This window comes from Cherax quadricarinatus, chromosome 53, assembly GCF_038502225.1.
Source record: "Cherax quadricarinatus isolate ZL_2023a chromosome 53, ASM3850222v1, whole genome shotgun sequence".
Lineage (NCBI taxonomy): Eukaryota > Metazoa > Arthropoda > Malacostraca > Decapoda > Parastacidae > Cherax > Cherax quadricarinatus.
The window spans coordinates 17756891-17778590 of record NC_091344.1 but is presented as its reverse complement, the minus strand read 5'-3'; the positions used below and the strand labels follow the sequence as shown (position 1 = coordinate 17778590).

At 42.3% G+C, this 21700-nt stretch overlaps 1 protein-coding gene across 2 annotated transcripts in view; it reads left to right on the top strand.

Annotated features, from left to right (window-relative positions):
- Glo1 (Glyoxalase 1) overlaps positions 1 to 21700 on the top strand; it is a 104024-nt gene that overhangs the window by 5202 nt on the left and 77122 nt on the right. For both annotated transcript variants that reach the window (XM_053781441.2, XM_053781443.2), the window contains exon 2: positions 4428 to 4548. In XM_053781441.2, the coding sequence (XP_053637416.2) occupies positions 4474 to 4548 (75 nt within the window). In that variant the 5' untranslated portion in view covers positions 4428 to 4473. The remainder of the gene's footprint in view (positions 1 to 4427; positions 4549 to 21700) is intronic.

Sequence of the window (21700 nt, the reverse complement as noted above, 5' to 3'; positions counted from 1 at the left end):
ATGGAGAAAAAGAGAGAAGTTAAGAGAGTGGTGAAGCAATGTAAAAAGAGAGCAAATGAGAGAGTGGGTGAGATGTTATCAACAAATTTCGTTGAAAATAAGAAAAAGTTTTGGAGTGAGATTAACAAGTTAAGAAAGCCTAGAGAACAAATGGATTTGTCAGTTAAAAATAGGAGAGGAGAGTTATTAAATGGAGAGTTAGAGGTATTGGGAAGATGGAAGGAATATTTTGAGGAATTGTTAAATGTTGATGAAGATAGGGAAGCTGTGATTTCGTGTATAGGGCAAGGAGGAATAACATCTTGTAGGAGTGAGGAAGAGCCAGTTGTGAGTGTGGGGGAAGTTCGTGAGGCAGTAGGTAAAATGAAAGGGGGTAAGGCAGCCGGGATTGATGGGATAAAGATAGAAATGTTAAAAGCAGGTGGGGATATAGTTTTGGAGTGGTTGGTGCAATTATTTAATAAATGTATGGAAGAGGGTAAGGTACCTAGGGATTGGCAGAGAGCATGCATAGTTCCTTTGTATAAAGGCAAAGGGGATAAAAGAGAGTGCAAAAATTATAGGGGGATAAGTCTGTTGAGTGTACCTGGTAAAGTGTATGGTAGAGTTATAATTGAAAGAATTAAGAGTAAGACGGAGAATAGGATAGCAGATGAACAAGGAGGCTTTAGGAAAGGTAGGGGGTGTGTGGACCAGGTGTTTACAGTGAAACATATAAGTGAACAGTATTTAGATAAGGCTAAAGAGGTCTTTGTGGCATTTATGGATTTGGAAAAGGCGTATGACAGGGTGGATAGGGGGGCAATGTGGCAGATGTTGCAAGTGTATGGTGTAGGAGGTAGGTTACTGAAAGCAGTGAAGAGTTTTTACGAGGATAGTGAGGCTCAAGTTAGAGTATGTAGGAAAGAAGGAAATTTTTTCCCAGTAAAAGTAGGCCTTAGACAAGGATGTGTGATGTCACCGTGGTTGTTTAATATATTTATAGATGGGGTTGTAAGAGAAGTAAATGCGAGGGTCTTGGCAAGAGGCGTGGAGTTAAAAGATAAAGAATCACACACAAAGTGGGAGTTGTCACAGCTGCTCTTTGCTGATGACACTGTGCTCTTGGGAGATTCTGAAGAGAAGTTGCAGAGATTGGTGGATGAATTTGGTAGGGTGTGCAAAAGAAGAAAATTAAAGGTGAATACAGGAAAGAGTAAGGTTATGAGGATAACAAAAAGATTAGGTGATGAAAGATTGAATATCAGATTGGAGGGAGAGAGTATGGAGGAGGTGAACGTATTCAGATATTTGGGAGTGGACGTGTCAGCGGATGGGTCTATGAAAGATGAGGTGAATCATAGAATTGATGAGGGAAAAAGAGTGAGTGGTGCACTTAGGAGTCTGTGGAGACAAAGAACTTTGTCCTTGGAGGCAAAGAGGGGAATGTATGAGAGTATAGTTTTACCAACGCTCTTTATATGGGTGTGAAGCGTGGGTGATGAATGTTGCAGCGAGGAGAAGGCTGGAGGCAGTGGAGATGTCATGTCTGAGGGCAATGTGTGGTGTGAATATAATGCAGAGAATTCGTAGTTTGGAAGTTAGGAGGAGGTGCGGGATTACCAAAACTGTTGTCCAGAGGGCTGAGGAAGGGTTGTTGAGGTGGTTCGGACATGTAGAGAGAATGGAGCGAAACAGAATGACTTCAAGAGTGTATCAGTCTGTAGTGGAAGGAAGGCGGGGTAGGGGTCGGCCTAGGAAGGGTTGGAGGGAGGGGGTAAAGGAGGTTTTGTGTGCGAGGGGCTTGGACTTCCAGCAGGCATGCGTGAGCGTGTTTGATAGGAGTGAATGGAGACAAATGGTTTTTAATACTTGACGTGCTGTTGGAGTGTGAGCAAAGTAACATTTATGAAGGGATTCAGGGAAACCGGCAGGCCGGACTTGAGTCCTGGAGATGGGAAGTACAGTGCCTGCACTCTGAAGGAGGGGTGTTAATGTTGCAGTTTAAAAACTGTAGTGTAAAGCACCCTTCTGGCAAGACAGTGATGGAGTGAATGATGGTGAAAGTTTTTCTTTTTCGGGCCACCCTGCCTTGGTGGGAATCGGCCGGTGTGATAATAAAAAAAAAAAAAAAAAATATATAATATATATAATATATATATATATATATATAATATATATATATAATATATATAATATATATATAATATATATAATATATATAATATATATATATAATATATATATATATATATATATATATATATATATATTATATATATCTGCAAAACTATTTTTACCAGTTTATATTTTTTATAACCATTTGTAACAGTCCCAAATAAAGCCTGTTTTATTTTATTCTACTTTGATATGCAATATTTTATGTATCTAAAGCAAAACCTTTGCTAAATTCCTGCCACAGGGTGTAAGTAAAGATAAATAAGTTAATTTAGGCACAGTTACACAAGTACAATTATTATTCAGTGTAAATTACCTAGGATAACCCAAAAAAGTCTATTTCCACTGGGGTCATTGAGGTAAGCACTGTATAGATAAAATTTTCTGTATCATACATGTACATTTATACAGTAGTCATACACAGGTGGTAAATATTAGATATAAACTAGTGGACCCCACAGCCATCCTGGAGGCTGTAGCATACAGGCACATAATAGGTCCTAAGACAGTGCCCTAACTTTATTGGCTAAACTAGTTTTAGTACAGCACTAATCTGAAAAAAAAAAAAATCCCCTTTATGGAGGAATGGGCATTCTTTGATGCTGGTGTAAGGCTCATGATCTATGAAACTGAGGTTGTCATTGTTATTTACTTTATTCCTGGGTCCCGTGTTGACTTTTTTTTTTTTTTTTTTTTTGAGAAAAATTGTCTGAAATTTGTGGTTGTGCAACTGAGATAATTTTTGTCTGTGGAAATGTAAGAAAACCAGTTCTGTCCAACCATGCCCACTGTAACCTAACCTAGCATAATATATATTGAATGATAAATTACTGTTGAGGGCAAACACACATTATATTGTATTAATAAAGTTGTGAAAGATAATCCCTTAAGGTACAGTGCCAGGGATGGTGATCCTGCCACCCAATGTCTGGTCATGGGTTTATATTTTATTTTTTTATTAACACGTCAGCTGTTTCCCACCAAGGCAGGGTGGCCCGAAAAGGAAAAACTCGAATCACTCACTCCATCACTGTTCTGCCAGAGGCATGCTTGCACTACAGTTATAAAACTGCAACACTAACACCCCTCCTTCAGAGTGCCGGCTACTTCCCATCTCCAGGAATCAAGTCCGGCCTGCTGGTTTCCCTGAATTCCTCCATAAATGTTACCCGCTTGCACTCCAACAGCACGTCAAGTTCTAAAAACCATTTGTCTCCATTTGCTCCTATCTAACGAGCTCACGCACGCTTGCTGGAAGTCCAAGCTCCTCGCGCACAAAACCTCCCTTACCCCCTCCCTCCAACCTTCCTAGGCTGACCCCTACCCTGCCTTCCCTCCACTACAGATTTATACACTCTTGAAGTCATTCTGTTTTGTTCCATCCTCTACATGTCCAAACCATCTCAATAACCCCTCCTCAACCCTCTGAATAATAGTTTTGGTAATCCCACACCTCCTCTTAATCTCCAAACTATGGAGTTTCTGCATTTTATTCACACAACACATTGTGCTCAGACATGACATTTCCACTGCCTCCAGCCTTCTTGTTGCAACATTCACAAACCATGCCTTGCACCCATACAAGAGCATTGGTATAACTACTCTCATACATTCCCCTCTTTGCTTTCATGGATAAAGTTCTTTGTCTCCATAGACTCCTCAGTTCACCACTCGCCTTTTTCCCCTCGTCAGTTCTGTGATTCACCTCATCTTTCATAGACACATGTTGTAACTTACAATACAGTATTAGTTGGCTAGTAATAATAAGTAATCTGAGGTAGTACAAATTCTTAAATTGTAGAATGTACAATAATAAAGAAATTTTCATATTACAAATTCTCAAATTGTAGAATGTTAAATAATAAAGAAATGAAGTGAGCACAATAAAAAGTAAAATTTTATATAATACAGATCCAGTAGATGCCCACAGTTAGTATTTTATGCTGCATTTCATGTGGTTTGAAGTATGCAGTGCTCTTCAAGGCATTTTTTTATACTTTGTGTGAATTGTACACTTTTTAACTTTTTATTGCATGTTTCCATTTTGGGTTACAAATTTGGAAGGTGGAGATGCTGCAGTTTGGAGGGTTATCAAAATTGTGACAATAATTCACTTTCGGAGATTCAGTGAGAGAATTAATATTGGTGAGAATTTCCTTTGTTTGGTAGCCATGGCTTGGGAGGAAATAGCTGCTGTTAGTTTTTTTCATCTGGGGTTAATTGTAATTTTTCACTTTACTCTATTATGTGGAAGCTTTTTATTGTTTCAGGCTTAAAGCTGTTTACTGGATTACAAAATACTGTATATACAGTACCATGGCTGAGAAATCGACATGCCTAACAAATGAGGAGGCAGTTGCTTGTTGTGCTGAACCAGATGAAGCAACAAAAGTAAGTTTTTAATTATTTACGTTTGAAACCGAGTTTAAAAATCATAGAAATCTTAGGAATTTTCTACTCCTGGAGCCTGGCTATAGGCTGGGCTCCAGAAGTATGTAATGTAAGGCAAGTATTTCATGCCAGTGACATAATGGCATGTTGATGGCATAATAAGTGGGATGTAAGTGTTGACAACCATACACAGATATGAAGTGAGACAACTGGAAAAGTGGACAAACGTGCAGAAGAACCTATTGGAAAAATCTCTTGCCATTATTAATTACATAAACACACATTTGGTTGATAAATCGAACGTGGAAATTGGGTCAGCCAATTGTGTCAAAAAGAATTTCAGGTGGTATGTGAAATTTTCTCAGTTTTGTAGATGTGGCAATGCTAAATGCTTACAATTTGTTCCAAGTGAAAACTGGGAGGAAGCCAGAATTCAGTGAGTTTCATTTCTCTCATAAGACAGACAGAAATATACCTGGGAGCCACACCACCAGTTCTTTGATACATGTATAATGATGAAAGTGATCCACTTCAGCTAAAGCATGGTGGCCACTTTCCCTAAATATTCCTTCTACAGAAAAGAAGAGCACAGAAGAGTTGATAAAAGATATTATTGTAAAGTGAGTGATGTGCCATTCTGCCTATCTTAATGTTTTGAGCAATATCGTACATGGAAATATTTTTAATATAATAATAGTGTTAGATTATATGAACAATCACTAGATATAAAGAGTTTTTGTTAAGTGAATAACTTGTGGTGATAACTGATTTTTTGTAAATTGTGCCATGTTTCTCTGTTTACTAGACAACATGGTATAGAAAACCATATATTTATCATTTAACCCCTTCACTGTTGCAACCCCAAATCCTGAGGTGTCTCCTGGTGTCGCAAAATTTAAAAAAAAAAAAAAAAATTATTCTAATGAAATGATAGATAATCTTTTCCCGATTGTAAAGACACTGAAAGAATGGAATTTGATGGAAAACTGATGGAATTACGCTCCTGCAAAATTAGCAACCTTGGCGATATTTACGAATCGGTGGTTTTGCCTACTTTCAGCCCTATTTTCGGCTAATTCCATTGTTCCAGTCGACCAAACTCATAGCTATTTCTTTAGACCTCCATTTTTTTTCTGTTGAGTACAAGAAATTGCCCATTTACCGATTTAAACTACCTAGTAACATGGTCAGAAATTTGCAGTTTAGCCAATTTCACGAAAATTAAAAATATGACTATTTCAAAATAGGGTCCAGAATGAACACTGCACACATTCCTGGCTCTAAAATAACATTTTCTTTGTTCATCAGTCATGTCTCCAGGCCCTTCTGATGTTACTCTTGCTTTCTATTTTGAATTTTTATTCAAACAAAAAATGGAAGATTTACTGTTATGCAGACTACTGTACTGCAATATTGTAATAATTGTATAAATAATGCCAACCCATTCATGACTGCATATTAGAATGGCTACTTGGACATTTATTGGAAAATGACATCATTTGTTTACTTTTGAACATCGGCAAAAATCAAACATTTCCCCTACTTTGAGCTCCATTTCAAGGTTTTTTTTATAGTAAAACCAGTCAAAATCGCCTCTACTTCTATAATATGTTTTCCATTCTATGAAATGAGACAAAGAAAATGAGAGTACAACCATAAATACTATACGAAAATAGACCACAAAGTCGGCCTTTTAATTAAAAAAACGGTCGTAGTTTTTTTTTCTCATTATGCACTGTGTGCTGCAGGATTTTTTTTATATGTGGTGCACACTGAGCACACAGACCCATTCTCTCACATGTGGGCCTACCAGCTTTCTCCTGCTTGATTTGAAGCCGCTAGAATTTAGGAGTATACACAGTATACGTCAAAAACAGTGGCTCGTAAGGCGTATATATACGACCAAAACAGTCAAAGGGTTAAAACATTGAAAACAAAAATGATTTTTTTTAAATATTCCTAATTACCTAAGAAAATAAGTGTTCAGAAAATGAACACTTTCAAGATACTTCAAACCTCCAGCATATATATATATATTTTTTTTTTATGAAGGTCTGCTGTGGTTTGAGGGTTAAACTGGGAAATTTATAAAAATAGGCATTTTGTCCCATGACACTTGTGCTAGTGCATCAGCAATGTTAAAAATATGAAAGAACTCTGACACCCCAGTGTCTTTGCTCTCATCCATTGCTGTGAGAAATTTTTCCATGACCTTGTGTGTAATGGCACTTAAATGTCTTGGTAATTCCTTTATTCAGTGGTTGTCAGATATTTTCAGTGGTAAAATCACAACCCATTGATTTGGATGCAGAGATAGTTAGATTTCAGGATGGCTATAGGGATTGTGAAGAATCAGGAGAACTTTGTACACTTTTTTTTTTAGTACATATTGACTGCAGGAATTAAGCGATGCTGGAACCACTAGACAAAAAGCCGCAATCATTCACGTTACCTTGTTAGACTGACAAAGAACGGGCAAAGTGGTTTTTGTTTTGGCCTCCTTGAAGTCTGCACAGTAAATCTAGACTTGAACTTGACATCACCTGTTGCATTAGCACACAGAAGCAAGAAGCTATATGTACTTCATTTGCTAATGCAAGGTCTTAAGATTTTTTGTGTATTTTGACAAATCGCATGGCTGTACAGAGGAATATAATAGTTGGGTGTACATACCAAAAGCCCCTTCATATGCAGAGAATTTTGGGCAAACTTGAAGGTTAACTTAAGATTAGAAAGGTAATAATACATAGTTCTTATGGTCATTAGATGAGTTAGTGAGTACAGGAGAATTGAATATTCTATCGGGTAATGCTACATGGTAGAGACTTGTTACACTATTTAACCCGTAAACGGTCCAAGCAGATCTACGTTCACGTGTGTAGTGCTACAAAAGTAGATCTACATTTTTTTTTTTACATATTTTCAAATATAACAAAAAAAAAAGTAGATCAAAGTTTTTTACACATTTTCAAATGTAAAAAAACAAAAAGATCTACTTTTTTTACATACTTTCAAATGTAGAAAAAACGTATATATACGTTTGGACCGTTTACAGGTTAATTAGTTAATAAAGATTACAGTATTACAATGTAACAATTTAAAACAATTTACAGTATGTTGTATTCCAGTTTAGTACTATTTAAAACAATGAAATTTGGCATTACAGTGGAACACTTTACATTATGATGTACTGTATTACAATCTACTACTATTTAACCCTTTGACTGTTTCGGTCGTATATATATGTCTTACGAGGTACCATGTTTGACGTATATATATACTCATAAATTCCAGCGGCTTCAAATCAAGCAGGAGAAAGCTGGTAGGCCCACATGTGAGAGAATGGGTTTGTGTGGTCAGTATGCAGCATATATAAAAAACCTGGAGCATGCAGTGCATAATGAGAAAAAAGAACTCCGATTTTTTTTTTTTCTTTTTTTTTTTTTTTTTTTTTAAATGGCGACTTTGTGGTCTATTTTCGTATAGTATTTATGGTTGTATTCTCGTTTTCTTGGTCTCATTTGATAGAATGGAAAACATATTATAGAAATAGAGGTGATTTTGATTGGTTTTACTCTAAAAAGAACCTGGAAATGGAGCTCAAATTAGGGGAAATGTTTGATTTTTGCAGATGTTCAAAAGTAAACAAATGATGTCATTGTCCAATAAATGTCCAACTAGCCATTCTAATATGCAGTCATGAATGGATTGACATTATTTGCACAATTATTACAGTATTGCAGTAGTCTGCATAACAGTAAATCTAATATTTTTTGTTTGAATAAAAATTCAGAATAGAAACCAAGAGTAATATCAGAGGGGCCTGGAGATGTGACTGATGAACAAAGAAAATGTTATTTTTAGAGCCAGGAATGTCTGCATTGTTCATTCTGGACCTTATTTTGAAATTGTCATATTTTTTAATTTTTGTGAAATTGGCCAAATTGCAAGTTTCTGACCACGTTATTGGGTAGTTGAAATCGGTAAATGGGCAGTTTCTTGTACTCGGTCAATAGAAAAAATGGAGTTCTAAAGAAATAGCTGTGAGTTAGGTCGACTGGAACAGTGGAATTAGCCGAAAATAGGGCTGAAAGTGGGCGAAATCGCCGATTTGTAAATATCGCCGAGGTCGCTAACTTCGCGAGAGCGTAATTCCAAAAGTTTTCCATCAAATTTCGTTTTTTTGGTGTCATTACAATTGGGAAAAGATTCTCTATCATTTCATAAGAAAAAAATAATTTTTTTTTTTAATTTTGCGACACCAGGAGACACCTCAGGACTAGTGGTTGCGACAGTCAAGGGGTTAAAACAATGGGAGGCAGTTGAACAGTCTCGGGCCCCTGACACTTATTGTATGGTCTCTTAACGTGCTAGTGACACCCCTGCTTTTCATTGGGGGGATGGTGCATCGTCTGCCAAGTCTTTTGCTTTCGTAGTGAGTGATTTTCGTGTGCAAGTTCGGTACTAGTCCCTCTAGGATTTTCCAGGTGTATATAATCATGTATCTCTCCCTCCTGCGTTCCAGGGAATACAGGTTTAGAAACCTCAAGCGCTCCCAGTAATTGAGGTGTTTTATCTCCGTTATGCGCGCCGTGAAAGTTCTCTGTACATTTTCTAGGTCGGCAATTTCACCTGCCTTGAAAGGTGCTGTTAGAGTGCAGCAATATTCCAGCCTAGATAGAACAAGTGACCTGAAGAGTGTCATCATGGGCTTGGCCTCCCTAGTTTTGAAGGTTCTCATTATCCATCCTGTCATTTTTCTAGCAGATGCGATTGATACAATGTTATGGTCCTTGAAGGTGAGATCCTCCGACATAATCACTCCCAGGTCTTTGACGTTGGTGTTTCGCTCTATTTCGTGGCCAGAATTTGTTTTGTACTCAGATGAAGATTTAATTTCCTCATGTTTACCATATCTGAGTAATTGAAATTTCTCATCGTTGAACTTCATATTGTTTTTTGCAGCCCACTGAAAGATTTGGTTGATGTCCGCCTGGAGCCTTGCAGTGTCTGCAATGGAAGACACTGTCATGCAGATTCGGGTGTCATCTGCAAAGGAAGACACGGTGCTGTGGCTGACATCCTTGTCTATGTCGGATATGAGGATGAGGAACAAGATGGGAGCTAGTACTGTGCCTTGTGGAACAGAGCTTTTCACCGTAGCTGCCTCGGACTTTACTCTGTTGATGACTACTCTCTGTGTTCTGTTAGTGAGGAAATTATAGATCCATCGACCGACTTTTCCTGTTATTCCTTTAGCGCGCATTTTGTGCGCTATTACGCCATGGTCACACTTGTCGAAGGCTTTTGCAAAGTCTGTATATATTACATCTGCATTCTTTTTGTCTTCTAGTGCATTTAGGACCTTGTCGTAGTGATCCAGTAGTTGAGACAGACAGGAGCGACCTGTTCTAAACCCATGTTGCCCTGGGTTGTGTAACTGATGGGTTTCTAGATGGGTGGTGATCTTGCTTCTTAGGACCCTTTCAAAGATTTTTATGATATGGGATGTTAGTGCTATTGGTCTGTAGTTCTTTGCTGTTGCTTTACTGCCCCCTTTGTGGAGTGGGGCTATGTCTGTTGTTTTTAGTAACTGAGGGACGACCCCCGTGTCCATGCTCCCTCTCCATAGGATGGAAAAGGCTCGTGATAGGGGCTTCTTGCAGTTCTTGATGAACACAGAGTTCCATGAGTCTGGCCCTGGGGCAGAGTGCATGGGCATGTCATTTATCGCCTGTTCGAAGTCATTTGGCGTCAGGATAACATCGGATAGGCTTGTGTTAATCAAATTTTGTGGCTCTCTCATAAAAAATTCATTTTGATCTTCGACTCTTAGTCTGGTTAGCGGCTTGCTAAAAACTGAGTCATATTGGGACTTGAGTAGCTCACTCATTTCCTTGCTGTCATCTGTGTAGGACCCATCTTGTTTAAGTAGGGGCCCAATACTGGGCGTTGTTCTCGATTTTGATTTGGCATAGGAGAAGAAATACTTTGGGTTTCTTTCGATTTCATTTATAGCTTTTAGTTCTTCCCGCGATTCCTGACTCCTAAAGGATTCTTTTAGCTTAAGTTCGATGCTTACTATTTCTCTGACCAGTGTCTCCCTGCGCATTTCAGATATATTGACCTCTTTTAGCCGCTCTGTTATTCTTTTCCGTCGCCTGTAAAGGGAGCGCCTGTCTCTTTCTATTTTACATCTACTCCTCCTTTTTCTTAGAGGAATAAGCCTTGTGCATACATCGAGTGCCACCGAGTTAATCTGTTCTAGGCATAAGTTTGGGTCTGTGTTGCTTAGTATATCTTCCCAGCTTATATCGGTTAGGACTTGGTTTACTTGGTCCCACTTTATGTTTTTGTTATTGAAGTTGAATTTGGTGAATGCTCCCTCGTGACTAGTCTCATTTTGTCGGTCTGGGGCTCCTCGCATACATGTCTGAACCTCAATTATGTTGTGATCTGAGTATATTGTTTTTGATATGGTGACATTTCTTATCAGATCATCATTGTTAGTGAATATGAGGTCTAGTGTATTCTCCAGTCTAGTAGGCTCTATTATTTGCTGGTTTAAATTGAATTTTGTGCAGAGATTTAAAAGCTCGTGTGAGTTTTCATCAGAGCTGCCTCCTGGTGTTATTACTGCAACAATATTATTTGCTATATTCCTCCATTTTAGGTGCCTTAAGTTGAAATCCCCCAGGAGCAAGATGTTGGGTGCAGGAGCTGGAAGATTTTCCAGACAGTGGTCAATTTTTAACAGCTGTTCCTGGAATTGCTGGGATGTTGCATCCGGAGGCTTGTAGACTACCACAATGACTAGGTTTTGGTTCTCGACCTTTACTGCTAAAACTTCCACTACGTCATTTGAGGCATTAAGCAGTTCTGTGCAAACAAGTGACTCTGCAATGTACAGGCCAACCCCCCCCTTTTGCCTGTTCACTCTGTCACATCTGTATAGGTTGTAACCTGGGATCCATATTTCATTGTCCAAGTGATCCTTTATGTGGGTCTCAGTGAAAGCCGCGAACATTGCCTTTGCCTCTGCAAGCAGTCCACGGATGAAAGGTATTTTGTTGTTTGTTGCTGGCTTTAGACCCTGTATATTTGCAAAGAAGAATGTTATCGGACTGGTGGTATTGTTGGTACTGGGGGGGGATTTTTTTTCCGGCATTAGTATCTGTATCTGTTGGTTTGGAGTGGAGGCCATCGACTGTGGTTCCACTCCAGGAATGACTGGATTTGGTGTACGATTTCTGGTAGTGATTAGGTACAGTTTGTCTGGTTAATTTTGGGTGATGAGGTGATTTCTTATTACAGCTTTAAACTGATTTGCAGACAGGGGTCTTTTAGTGTGTTCTGGCAATGAATTACAGATCTTTGGGCCTTTTGCATGTTGTTTGTTCTGTTAGTTATCAAGGAGGGGTTTGAGGGGAAGGTTTACATTAGAGTATAGTATTCTCTGTATGTAGTAGGCACAATAATAAGTGTGGATGTTTTGTATATTTATCAAGTTTAGAGTCTTGAAAAAAAAAGTGATGTCTAATGCAGGAGTTAGTAATCAGTCACACTGCAGCTTTTTGCTGGGTTATTAAAGGCTTAAGGTGATTTGCTGTGGTTTAGCCCCATGCACAAATACCATAGGTGAAGTAGGGGTAAATGAGAGAGTGGCACAAAGCTAGAAGACCTGATTGGGGTACATAGTATTGTATCTTTGAAAGGTTACCTACTGTTTTGGAGACTTTCTTGGAAATTTGCTGTATGTGTCTGAAATTTGAGACTGCAGTCAAAATAACTGTCTTTTCAGTACTGATCAAGAACACTTGATCATCAGAGTAACCTTTATTGGAATTAATTTTTGCAAAGTGGGCAAGGAAATTTTCTGCAGCTGCTTGATCTGCTGGCACACCCTCACCACTAAACTTGATGAAATCAACAGCAGTGTTTGAATTGATCACATCAACAAACTGCTAAGCTAGGTACCTTTTTGTTTTTGCCTTGATCTACACACTCGGTAGTTGTCATTTTATCTACTTGTATTGACCTGTTTATCTTTACAGCTGGTCATAATTTGTATTAATGTACATTAATGCGATTAACCCTTTCAGGGTCCAGACCCAAAATTTGAGATGTGTCCACAGGGTCCAAGAATTTTCAAAAAAAAAAAAAAAAAAAAAAACTTTTTTCTTATGAAATGGTAGAGAATCTTTTTCTGAGGGTAATAAAACAAAAAGTACGAAATTTGATGGAAAATTGGCGAAATTATGCTCTCGCGAATTTTGATGCATCAGCGATATTTAGGCATCAGCGATTTTTGCTGATTTTTGACTCCCATTTTAGGCCAATTACATTATTCCAGTCAACTAAATTCTTAGCCATTTCGCTAGTATTACTTCTATTTTATTGATTGAGCACAATAAATCGGCATGTCGACTGTTTCAACTACCTAATAAAGTGATCGAAAATTGGCAATTTGGCCAATTTATCAAAGTTCAGAATATTCCTATTTCGAAATTAGGTTCAGAATAAACAATGCACGCATTCCTGGCACTAAACTATCATTTCCTCTGTTCATTAATTATGTTTTCAGGCTTTACAAATGAATTCCATTTTGATTTTTTATTAACATAATGAATTTTTATTCAAATAAAAAAATGGAAGATTTACTGTTATGCAATATTGTAATAATTGTATAAATAATATCAGCACATTTGTGAGCGCACATAAGACCCATCAGCTGACATGTATTGGATGAGTGATGTGATTTGTTTACTCGTGAACATTGGCAAAAATTTTACATTTCTGCTATTTTGAGCTCAATTTCAAGCCATTTTCCATACTAAAACCAATCAAAATAATCTCTATTTCTGTAATATATCTTCCATTCTATCAAATGAGACCAAGAAATCGCAAATCCAACTATAAAAAAACATGAAAAAACACGACAGTCACTGTTTTAAACCAAAATTATGGTCTCGATTTTTTTTTCTCTCGTTATGCATAGTGTGCTGCAGGATTTGTTTTATGTGATGCACACTTTCCACATAGATGCATTCTCTCATATCTAGGCCCAAATTTACCGCTCACAGCTTATCTGATTGAACTGACCTCATGGCAATGAACTACGATTTGGACCCAGAACTCGAAGCTGTAGAACTACAGCACGGACCCTGAAAGGATTAATCCATTCCAGAGAGTCTGCCAAAAGTTGGAATTCACGAATGTCGAAACCATTTTCCCCATAAGAAATAATGTAAATCCAATTAATCCGTTCCAGACACCCAAAAGTATCAAATTTTTTTTTTTTTTATAGATTATAGATTTACATACAGAAAAAGAATGAAGTCAGGTATATAACAATAATATCACGCTTACCTTTATTGAAGACTCTTGTTGGTGTATGGAAGATGGGAGGAGGGGAGAGGATGGAGAAGTCACTGGACCCCTGTCACACAAAAAACTGTCCAGAGAGCTCTTGCAGCTCTACCCTCTACCACCACCACTTTCACATTTTTCCTCATAATTTTTCCTTAATTCTATTGTTTCTCACCTTCTTTATCAAAAGGTTGGCACTAGCTTTCTTTGGGACCATGGTGGCTTATTTAGCAGTTGCAAGCACAAAAACTATGGATTATTACGAAATGTACCTTATGAACGTGTGGGGTAATGGTCAATCGCCAAGAAACACTGCCACAACGACTATCTGAATGTTGTGTGGGAGCCTTTGTGTACACCCGGCCGCTGGAAGGCCGCTCGGATGCATTCTGTAAGACGGGCGAATCTCGAGGCAAATCATGAACTGTGAGGCTATATTTTGATGATGAAGGTTGCCGAAAGTCGAAATTCACGAAGCACAAGGCTCGCGAAACTCAGGGTTCCACTGTATATCTAAAACCCCGGTTATCTTTGAAACCATCAGTTTCACACTTCTTTTTTTTTTTTACTCCAGCATACAGTGGACCCCCGCATACCGTACGCATCACATAATGTTCAATCCGCATACCGCTCGCTTTTATCGCAAAAATTTTGCCTCGCATACCGCTCAAAAACCCGCTCACCGCTCTTCGTCCGAGACGCGTCCAATGTGCGCCCTTAGCCAGCCTCACATGTGCCGCCGGTGGCATTGTTTACCAGCCAGCCTCCGCGGTAACATCCAAGCATACAATCGGAACATTTCGTATTATTACAGTGTTTTTGGTGATTTTTATCTGCAAAATAAGTGACCATGGGCCCCAAGAAAGCTTCTAGTGCCAACCCTACAGCAATAAGGGTGAGAATTACTATAGAGATGAAGAAAAAGATCATTGATAAGTATGAAAGTGGAGTGCGTGTCTCTGAGCTGGCCAGGTTGTATAATAAACCCCAATCAACCATCGCTACTATTGGTGGTACAGCTGCTGCTGCTGTACCACCGTCAGCTGCTGCTGCTGCTGTACCACCATCAGCTGCTGCTGCTGCTGTACCACCGTCAGCTGCTGCTGCTGCTGTACCACCGTCAGCTGCTGCTGCTGCTGTACCACCGTCAGCTGCTGCTGCTGCTGTACCACCGTCAGCTGCTGCTGCTGCTGTACCACCGTCAGCTGCTGCTGCTGCTGTACCACCGTCAGCTGCTGCTGCTGCTGTACCACCGTCAGCTGCTGCTGCTGCTGTACCACCGTCAGCTGCTGCTGCTGCTGTACCACCGTCAGCTGCTGCTGCTGTACCACCGTCAGCTGCTGCTGCTGCACTGTCAGCTGCTGCTGCTGCTGTACCACCATCAGCTGCTGCTGTACCACCGTCAGCTGCTGCTGCACTGTCTGCTGCTGCTGCTGTACCACCGTCAGCTGCTGCTGCTGTACCACCGTCAGCTGCTGCTGCTGCACTGTCAGCTGCTGCTGCTGTACCACCGTCAGCTGCTGCTGTAGTACCGTCTGCTGCTGCTGCAGCATCGTCTGCTGCTGCTGTAGCACTGTCTGCTGCTGCTGCTGTAGCACTGTCAGCTGCTGCTGCTGCTGCTGTAGCACCGTTGTTGGTGTGGCTTATTGAGAATACCAAGAAACAATTAACCCCAGAGGATTTGCCACCCAGGATAACCCAAAAAAGTCAGTGTCATCGAAGACTGTCTAACTTATTTCCATTGGGGTCCTTAATCTTGTCTCCCAGGATGCAACCCACACCAGTCGACTAACACCCAGGTGAACAGGGAAAAATGCCTGGAACTAGTGCTCATATTGGTGAATTTAAAGCCAGCAAAGGTTGGTTTGAGAGATTTAAGAATCATAGTGGCATACACAGTGTGATAAGGCCTGTTCTGGAAGAAAATGCCAAACAGGACCTACAGTACTCAGGAGGAAAAGGCACTCCCAGGACACAGTGTCTCATCAGTCATTGCTGCATCTTCAATAAAGGTAAGTGTCATTTATTCTTCATTTAGTAGAGTAGTACATGCACAATATATATTGTGCATGTACTACTCTACTATTGTGCATGTATCCTTCTCTTTGTGTGTAGGAAAATGTATATTTCATGTGGTAAAATTTTTTTTTTCAGACTTTTGGGTGTCTTGCACGGATTAATTTGATTTCCATTATTTCTTAGGGGAAAATTCATTCGCATACCGATCATTTCGCATAACAATGAGCCCTCTTGCACGGATTAACCCTTTCAGGGTCCGTCCCGTAGATCTACGGCTTTATGTTCAGGGTCCAAATCGTAGATCTACGCCATGAGCTCAGCTCACTCTGATAAACTGTGAGTGGTACATTTGGGCCTAGATATGAGAGAATACATCTATGTGGTATGTGTGCACCACATAAAACAGATCCTACAGCACACTGTGTATAATGAGAGAAAAAAATGAAATCATGATTTTTCGATTAAAACAGCAACTTTGCAGTGTTTTTTCGTATGTTTTTTATAGTTGTATTTGCGATTTCTTGGTCTCATTTGATAGAATGGAAGACATATTACAGAAATAGAGATGATTTTGATTAGTTTTAGCATTGGAGATGGCTTGAAACTGAGCTCAAAGTAGCGGAAATGTTAAATTTTTGCCGATATTCAAGAGTAAACAAACGACCTCACACATCTAATACACGTCAGCTGGTGGGTCTAATATACATTCACAAATATGGTGATGATATTTATACAATTATTACAGTATTGCATAAGAGTAAATCTTCTATTTTTTGGTGTGAATAAAAATTCATTATGTGAATAAAAAATCAAAATGGAATTTATTTGTAAAGCCTCAAAACATAACTAATGAACAGAGGAAATGTTAGTTTAGTGCCAGGAATGCCTACATTGTTCATTCTGGACCCTATTTTGAAATTGGAATATTTTGAACTTTGTGTTAAATTGGCCAAATTAACAATTTCCAATCACTTTATTTTGTAGTTGAAACAGTTGACTTGGCGATTTCTTGTGCTCAATCGATAGAATAGAAGTAATACTAGTGAAATAGCTAAGAATTTGGTTGATTGGAATAATGTAATTGGCCTAAAATGGGAGTCAAAGTCGGCAAAATCGCCGATTCGTAAATATCGCTGACACATCAAAATTCGCGAGAGCATAATTTCGTCAATTTTCCACCAAATTTCGTACTTTTTGTTTTATTACCTTCACAAAAAGATTCTCTACGATTTCATAAGAAAAAATAACAAATTTTTTTTTGAAAATTCTTGGACACTGGTGCGTGACTCCAGATTTGGGCCTTGGACCCTGAAAGGGTTAAAGTCGCTATGCGGGGGTCCACTGTAATTAGTATTCTTTATGGGCTCAGTGGCTAATGTCCCAAGATAAGACATGGTGGGGTCAGTTATGCAATACTTGTACTAAGCAACTGGATCATAGTAGGTGGGATGAAAAGGTGTGATACTGGACTTTCCCTAAAAATAAATTCCTCAGTTATGTAGATGAATGGTTCAGAGAACCATTGTAGGCTCAAGCTGGCATGAAGTGAAAATTTCTACTATATTATTACACTTACTACTATGACTATACAGTGGACCGCCGCATACCGTTGGCATCACATAACGTTAAATCCGCATAGCGATACGTTTTATCACTAAAATTTTGCCTCTCATAGCGCTAAAAAACTCGCTCAACGCTACTCGTCCGAGACGCGTCTATGCGAGGCTTGAGCCAGCCTCGCATGTTCCGCCAGTGGCAATGTTTACAAGCCAGCCTCCGCGGTAACATCCAAGCATACAATCGGAGCATTTCGTATTATTACAGCGTTTTTGGTGATTTTATCTGCAAAATAAGTGACCATGGGCCCCAAGAAAGCTTCTAGTGCCAACCCTGTGGTAAAAAGGGTGAGAAATATTATCGAAATACTGTGGTACCATGGTCAACTGCTGATGCTGCTGCTGCTGTAGCACTGTCAGCTGCTGCTGCTGCTGTAGCACTGTCAGCTGCTGCTGCTGCTGTAGCACTGTCAGCTGCTGCTGCTGCTGTAGCACTGTCAGCTGCTGCTGCTGCTGTAGCACTGTCAGCTGCTGCTGCTGCTGTAGCACTGTCAGCTGCTGCTGCTGCTGTAGCACTGTCAGCTGCTGCTGCTATAGCACCGTCAGCTGCTGCTGTACCACCGTCTGCTGCTGCTGCTGTAGCACCGTCTGCTGCTGTAGCACCGTCTGCTGCTGTAGCACCGTCTGCTGCTGTAGCACCGTCTGCTGCTGTAGCACCGTCTGCTGCTGTAGCACCGTCTGCTGCTGTAGCACCGTCTGCTGCTGTAGCACCGTCTGCTGCTGCTGTAGCACCGTCTGCTGCTGCTGTAGCACCGTCTGCTGCTGCTGTAGCACCGTCTGCTGCTGCTGTAGCACCGTCTGCTGCTGCTGTAGCACCGTCTGCTGCTGCTGTAGCACCGTCTGCTGCTGCTGTAGCACCGTCTGCTGCTGCTGTAGCACCGTCTGCTGCTGCTGTAGCACCGTCTGCTGCTGCTGTAGCACCGTCTGCTGCTGCTGTAGCACCGTCTGCTGCTGCTGTAGCACCGTCTGCTGCTGCTGTAGCACCGTCTGCTGCTGCTGTAGCACCGTCTGCTGCTGCTGTAGCACCGTCTGCTGCTGCTGTAGCACCGTCTGCTGCTGCTGTAGCACCGTCTGCTGCTGCTGTAGCACCGTCTGCTGCTGCTGTAGCACCGTCTGCTGCTGCTGTAGCACCGTCTGCTGCTGCTGTAGCACCGTCTGCTGCTGCTGTAGCACCGTCTGCTGCTGCTGTAGCACCGTCTGCTGCTGCTGTAGCACCGTCTGCTGCTGCTGTAGCACCGTCTGCTGCTGCTGTAGCACCGTCTGCTGCTGCTGTAGCACCGTCAGCTGCTGCTGCTGCACTGCTGCTGCTGCACTGCTGCTGCTGCTGCACTGCTGCTGCTGCACTGCTGCTGCTGCTGCACTGCTGCTGCTGCACTGCTGCTGCTTCTGCACTGTCGTCAGCTGCTGCTGCTGCACTGTCGTCAGCTGCTGCTGCACTGTCGTCAGCTGCTGCTGCTGCACTGTCGTCAGCTGCTGCTGCACTGTCGTCAGCAGCTGCTGCTGCACTGTCGTCAGCAGCTGCTGCTGCACTGTCGTCAGCAGCTGCTGCTGCACTGTCGTCAGCAGCTGCTGCTGCACTGTCGTCAGCAGCTGCTGCTGCACTGTCGTCAGCAGCTGCTGCTGCACTGTCGTCAGCAGCTGCTGCTGCACTGTCGTCAGCAGCTGCTGCTGCACTGTCGTCAGCAGCTGCTGCTGCACTGTCGTCAGCTGCTGCTGCTGCACTGTCGTCAGCTGCTGCTGCTGCACTGTCGTCAGCTGCTGCTGCACTGTCGTCAGCTGCTGCTGCACTGTCGTCAGCTGCTGCTGCACTGTCGTCAGCTGCTGCTGCACTGTCGTCAGCTGCTGCTGCACTGTCGTCAGCTGCTGCTGCTGCACTGTCAGCTGCTGCTGCACTGTCAGCTGCTGCTGCACTGTCAGCTGCTGCTGCACTGTCAGCTGCTGCTGCTGCACTGTCAGCTGCTGCTGCTGCACTGTCAGCTGCTGCTGCTGCACTGTCAGCTGCTGCTGCTGCACTGTCAGCTGCTGCTGCTGCTGCACTGTCAGCTGCTGCTGCTGCTGCACTGTCAGCTGCTGCTGCACTGTCAGCTGCTGCTGCTGCTGCACTGTCAGCTGCTGCTGCACTGTCAGCTGCTGCTGCACTGTCAGCTGCTGCTGCACTGTCAGCTGCTGCTGCTGCTGCACTGTCAGCTGCTGCTGCTGCTGCACTGTCAGCTGCTGCTGCTGCTGCACTGTCAGATGCTGCTGCTGCTGCACTGTCAGATGCTGCTGCTGCTGCACTGTCAGATGCTGCTGCTGCTGCACTGTCAGATGCTGCTGCTGCTGCACTGTCAGATGCTGCTGCTGCTGCACTGTCAGATGCTGCTGCTGCTGCACTGTCAGATGCTGCTGCTGCTGCACTGTCAGATGCTGCTGCTGCTGCACTGTCAGATGCTGCTGCTGCTGCACTGTCAGATGCTGCTGCTGCTGCACTGTCAGATGCTGCTGCTGCACTGTCAGATGCTGCTGCTGCACTGTCAGCTGCTGCTGCTGCACTGTCAGCTGCTGCTGCTGCACTGTCAGCTGCTGCTGCTGCACTGTCAACTGCTGCTGTACCACCGTCAGCTGCTGCTGTACCACCGTCAGCTGCTGCTGTACCACCGTCAGCTGCTGCTGTACCACCGTCAGCTGCTGCTGTACCACCATCAGCTGCTGCTGTACCACCATCAGCTGCTGCTGTACCACCGTCAGCTGCTGCTGTACCACCGTCAGCTGCTGCTGTACCACCGTCAGCTGCTGCTGTACCACCGTCAGCTGCTGCTGTACCACCGTCAGCTGCTGCTGTACCACCGTCAGCTGCTGCTGTACCACCGTCAGCTGCTGCTGTACCACCGTCAGCTGCTGCTGTACCACCATCAGCTGCTGCTGCTGCTGTACCACCGTCAGCTGCTGCTGCTGCTGTACCACCGTCAGCTGCTGCTGCTGCTGTACCACCGTCAGCTGCTGCTGCTGTACCACCGTCAGCTGCTGCTGCTGCTGTACCACCGTCAGCTGCTGCTGCTGCTGTACCACCGTCTGCTGCTGTAGCAGTGTCAGCTGCTGCTGCTGTAGCAGTGTCAGCTGCTGCTGCTGTAGCACTTGTCAGCTGCTGCTGCTGTAGCACTTGTCAGCTGCTGCTGCTGTAGCACTGTCAGCTGCTGCTGCTGTAGCACTGTCAGCTGCTGCTGCTGTAGCACTGTCAGCTGCTGCTGCTGTAGCACTGTCAGCTGCTGCTGCTGTAGCACTGTCAGCTGCTGCTGCTGTAGCACTGTCAGCTGCTGCTGCTGTAGCACTGTCAGCTGCTGCTGCTGTAGCACTGTCAGCTGCTGCTGCTGTAGCACTGTCAGCTGCTGCTGCTGTAGCACTGTCAGCTGCTGCTGCTGTAGCACCGTTGTTGGTGTGGCTTATTGAGAATACCAAGAAACAATTTACCCCAGAGGGTTAGCCACCCAGGATAACCCAAAAAAGTCAGTGTCATCGAAGACTGTCCAACTTATTTCCATTGGGGTCCTTAATCTTGTCTCCCAGGATGCAACCCACACCAGTCGACTAACACCCAGGTGAACAGGAAAAAATGCCTGGAACTAGTGCTCATATTGGTGAATTTAAAGCCAGCAAAGGTTGGTTTGAGAGATTTAAGAATCGTAGTGGCATACACAGTGATAAGGCATGTTCTGGAAGAAAATGCCAAACAGGACCTACAGTACTCAGGAGGAAAAGGCACTCCCAGGACAGTGTCTCATCAGTCATTGCTGCATCTTCAATAAAGGTAAGTGTCATTTATTCTTCATTTAGTAGACTAGTACATGCACAATATATATTGTGCATGTACTACTCTACTATTGTGCATGTATCCCTCTCTTTGTGTGTAGGAAAATGTATATTTCATGTGGTAAAATTTTTTTTTCATACTTTTGGGTGTCTTGCACGGATTAATTTGATTTCCATTATTTCGTATGGGGAAAATTCATTCGCATAACAATGAGCTCTCAGGAATGGATTAATATCGTTATGCGGGGGTCCGCTGTACTACTGTAAGGTGGTCCGTAGCTTGGTTGGTACCGCACTCAGCTCACGCATTGTGTCTATGGTTCGATCCCTGGTACAGGTGAAACATTGGTCATGTTTCCTTA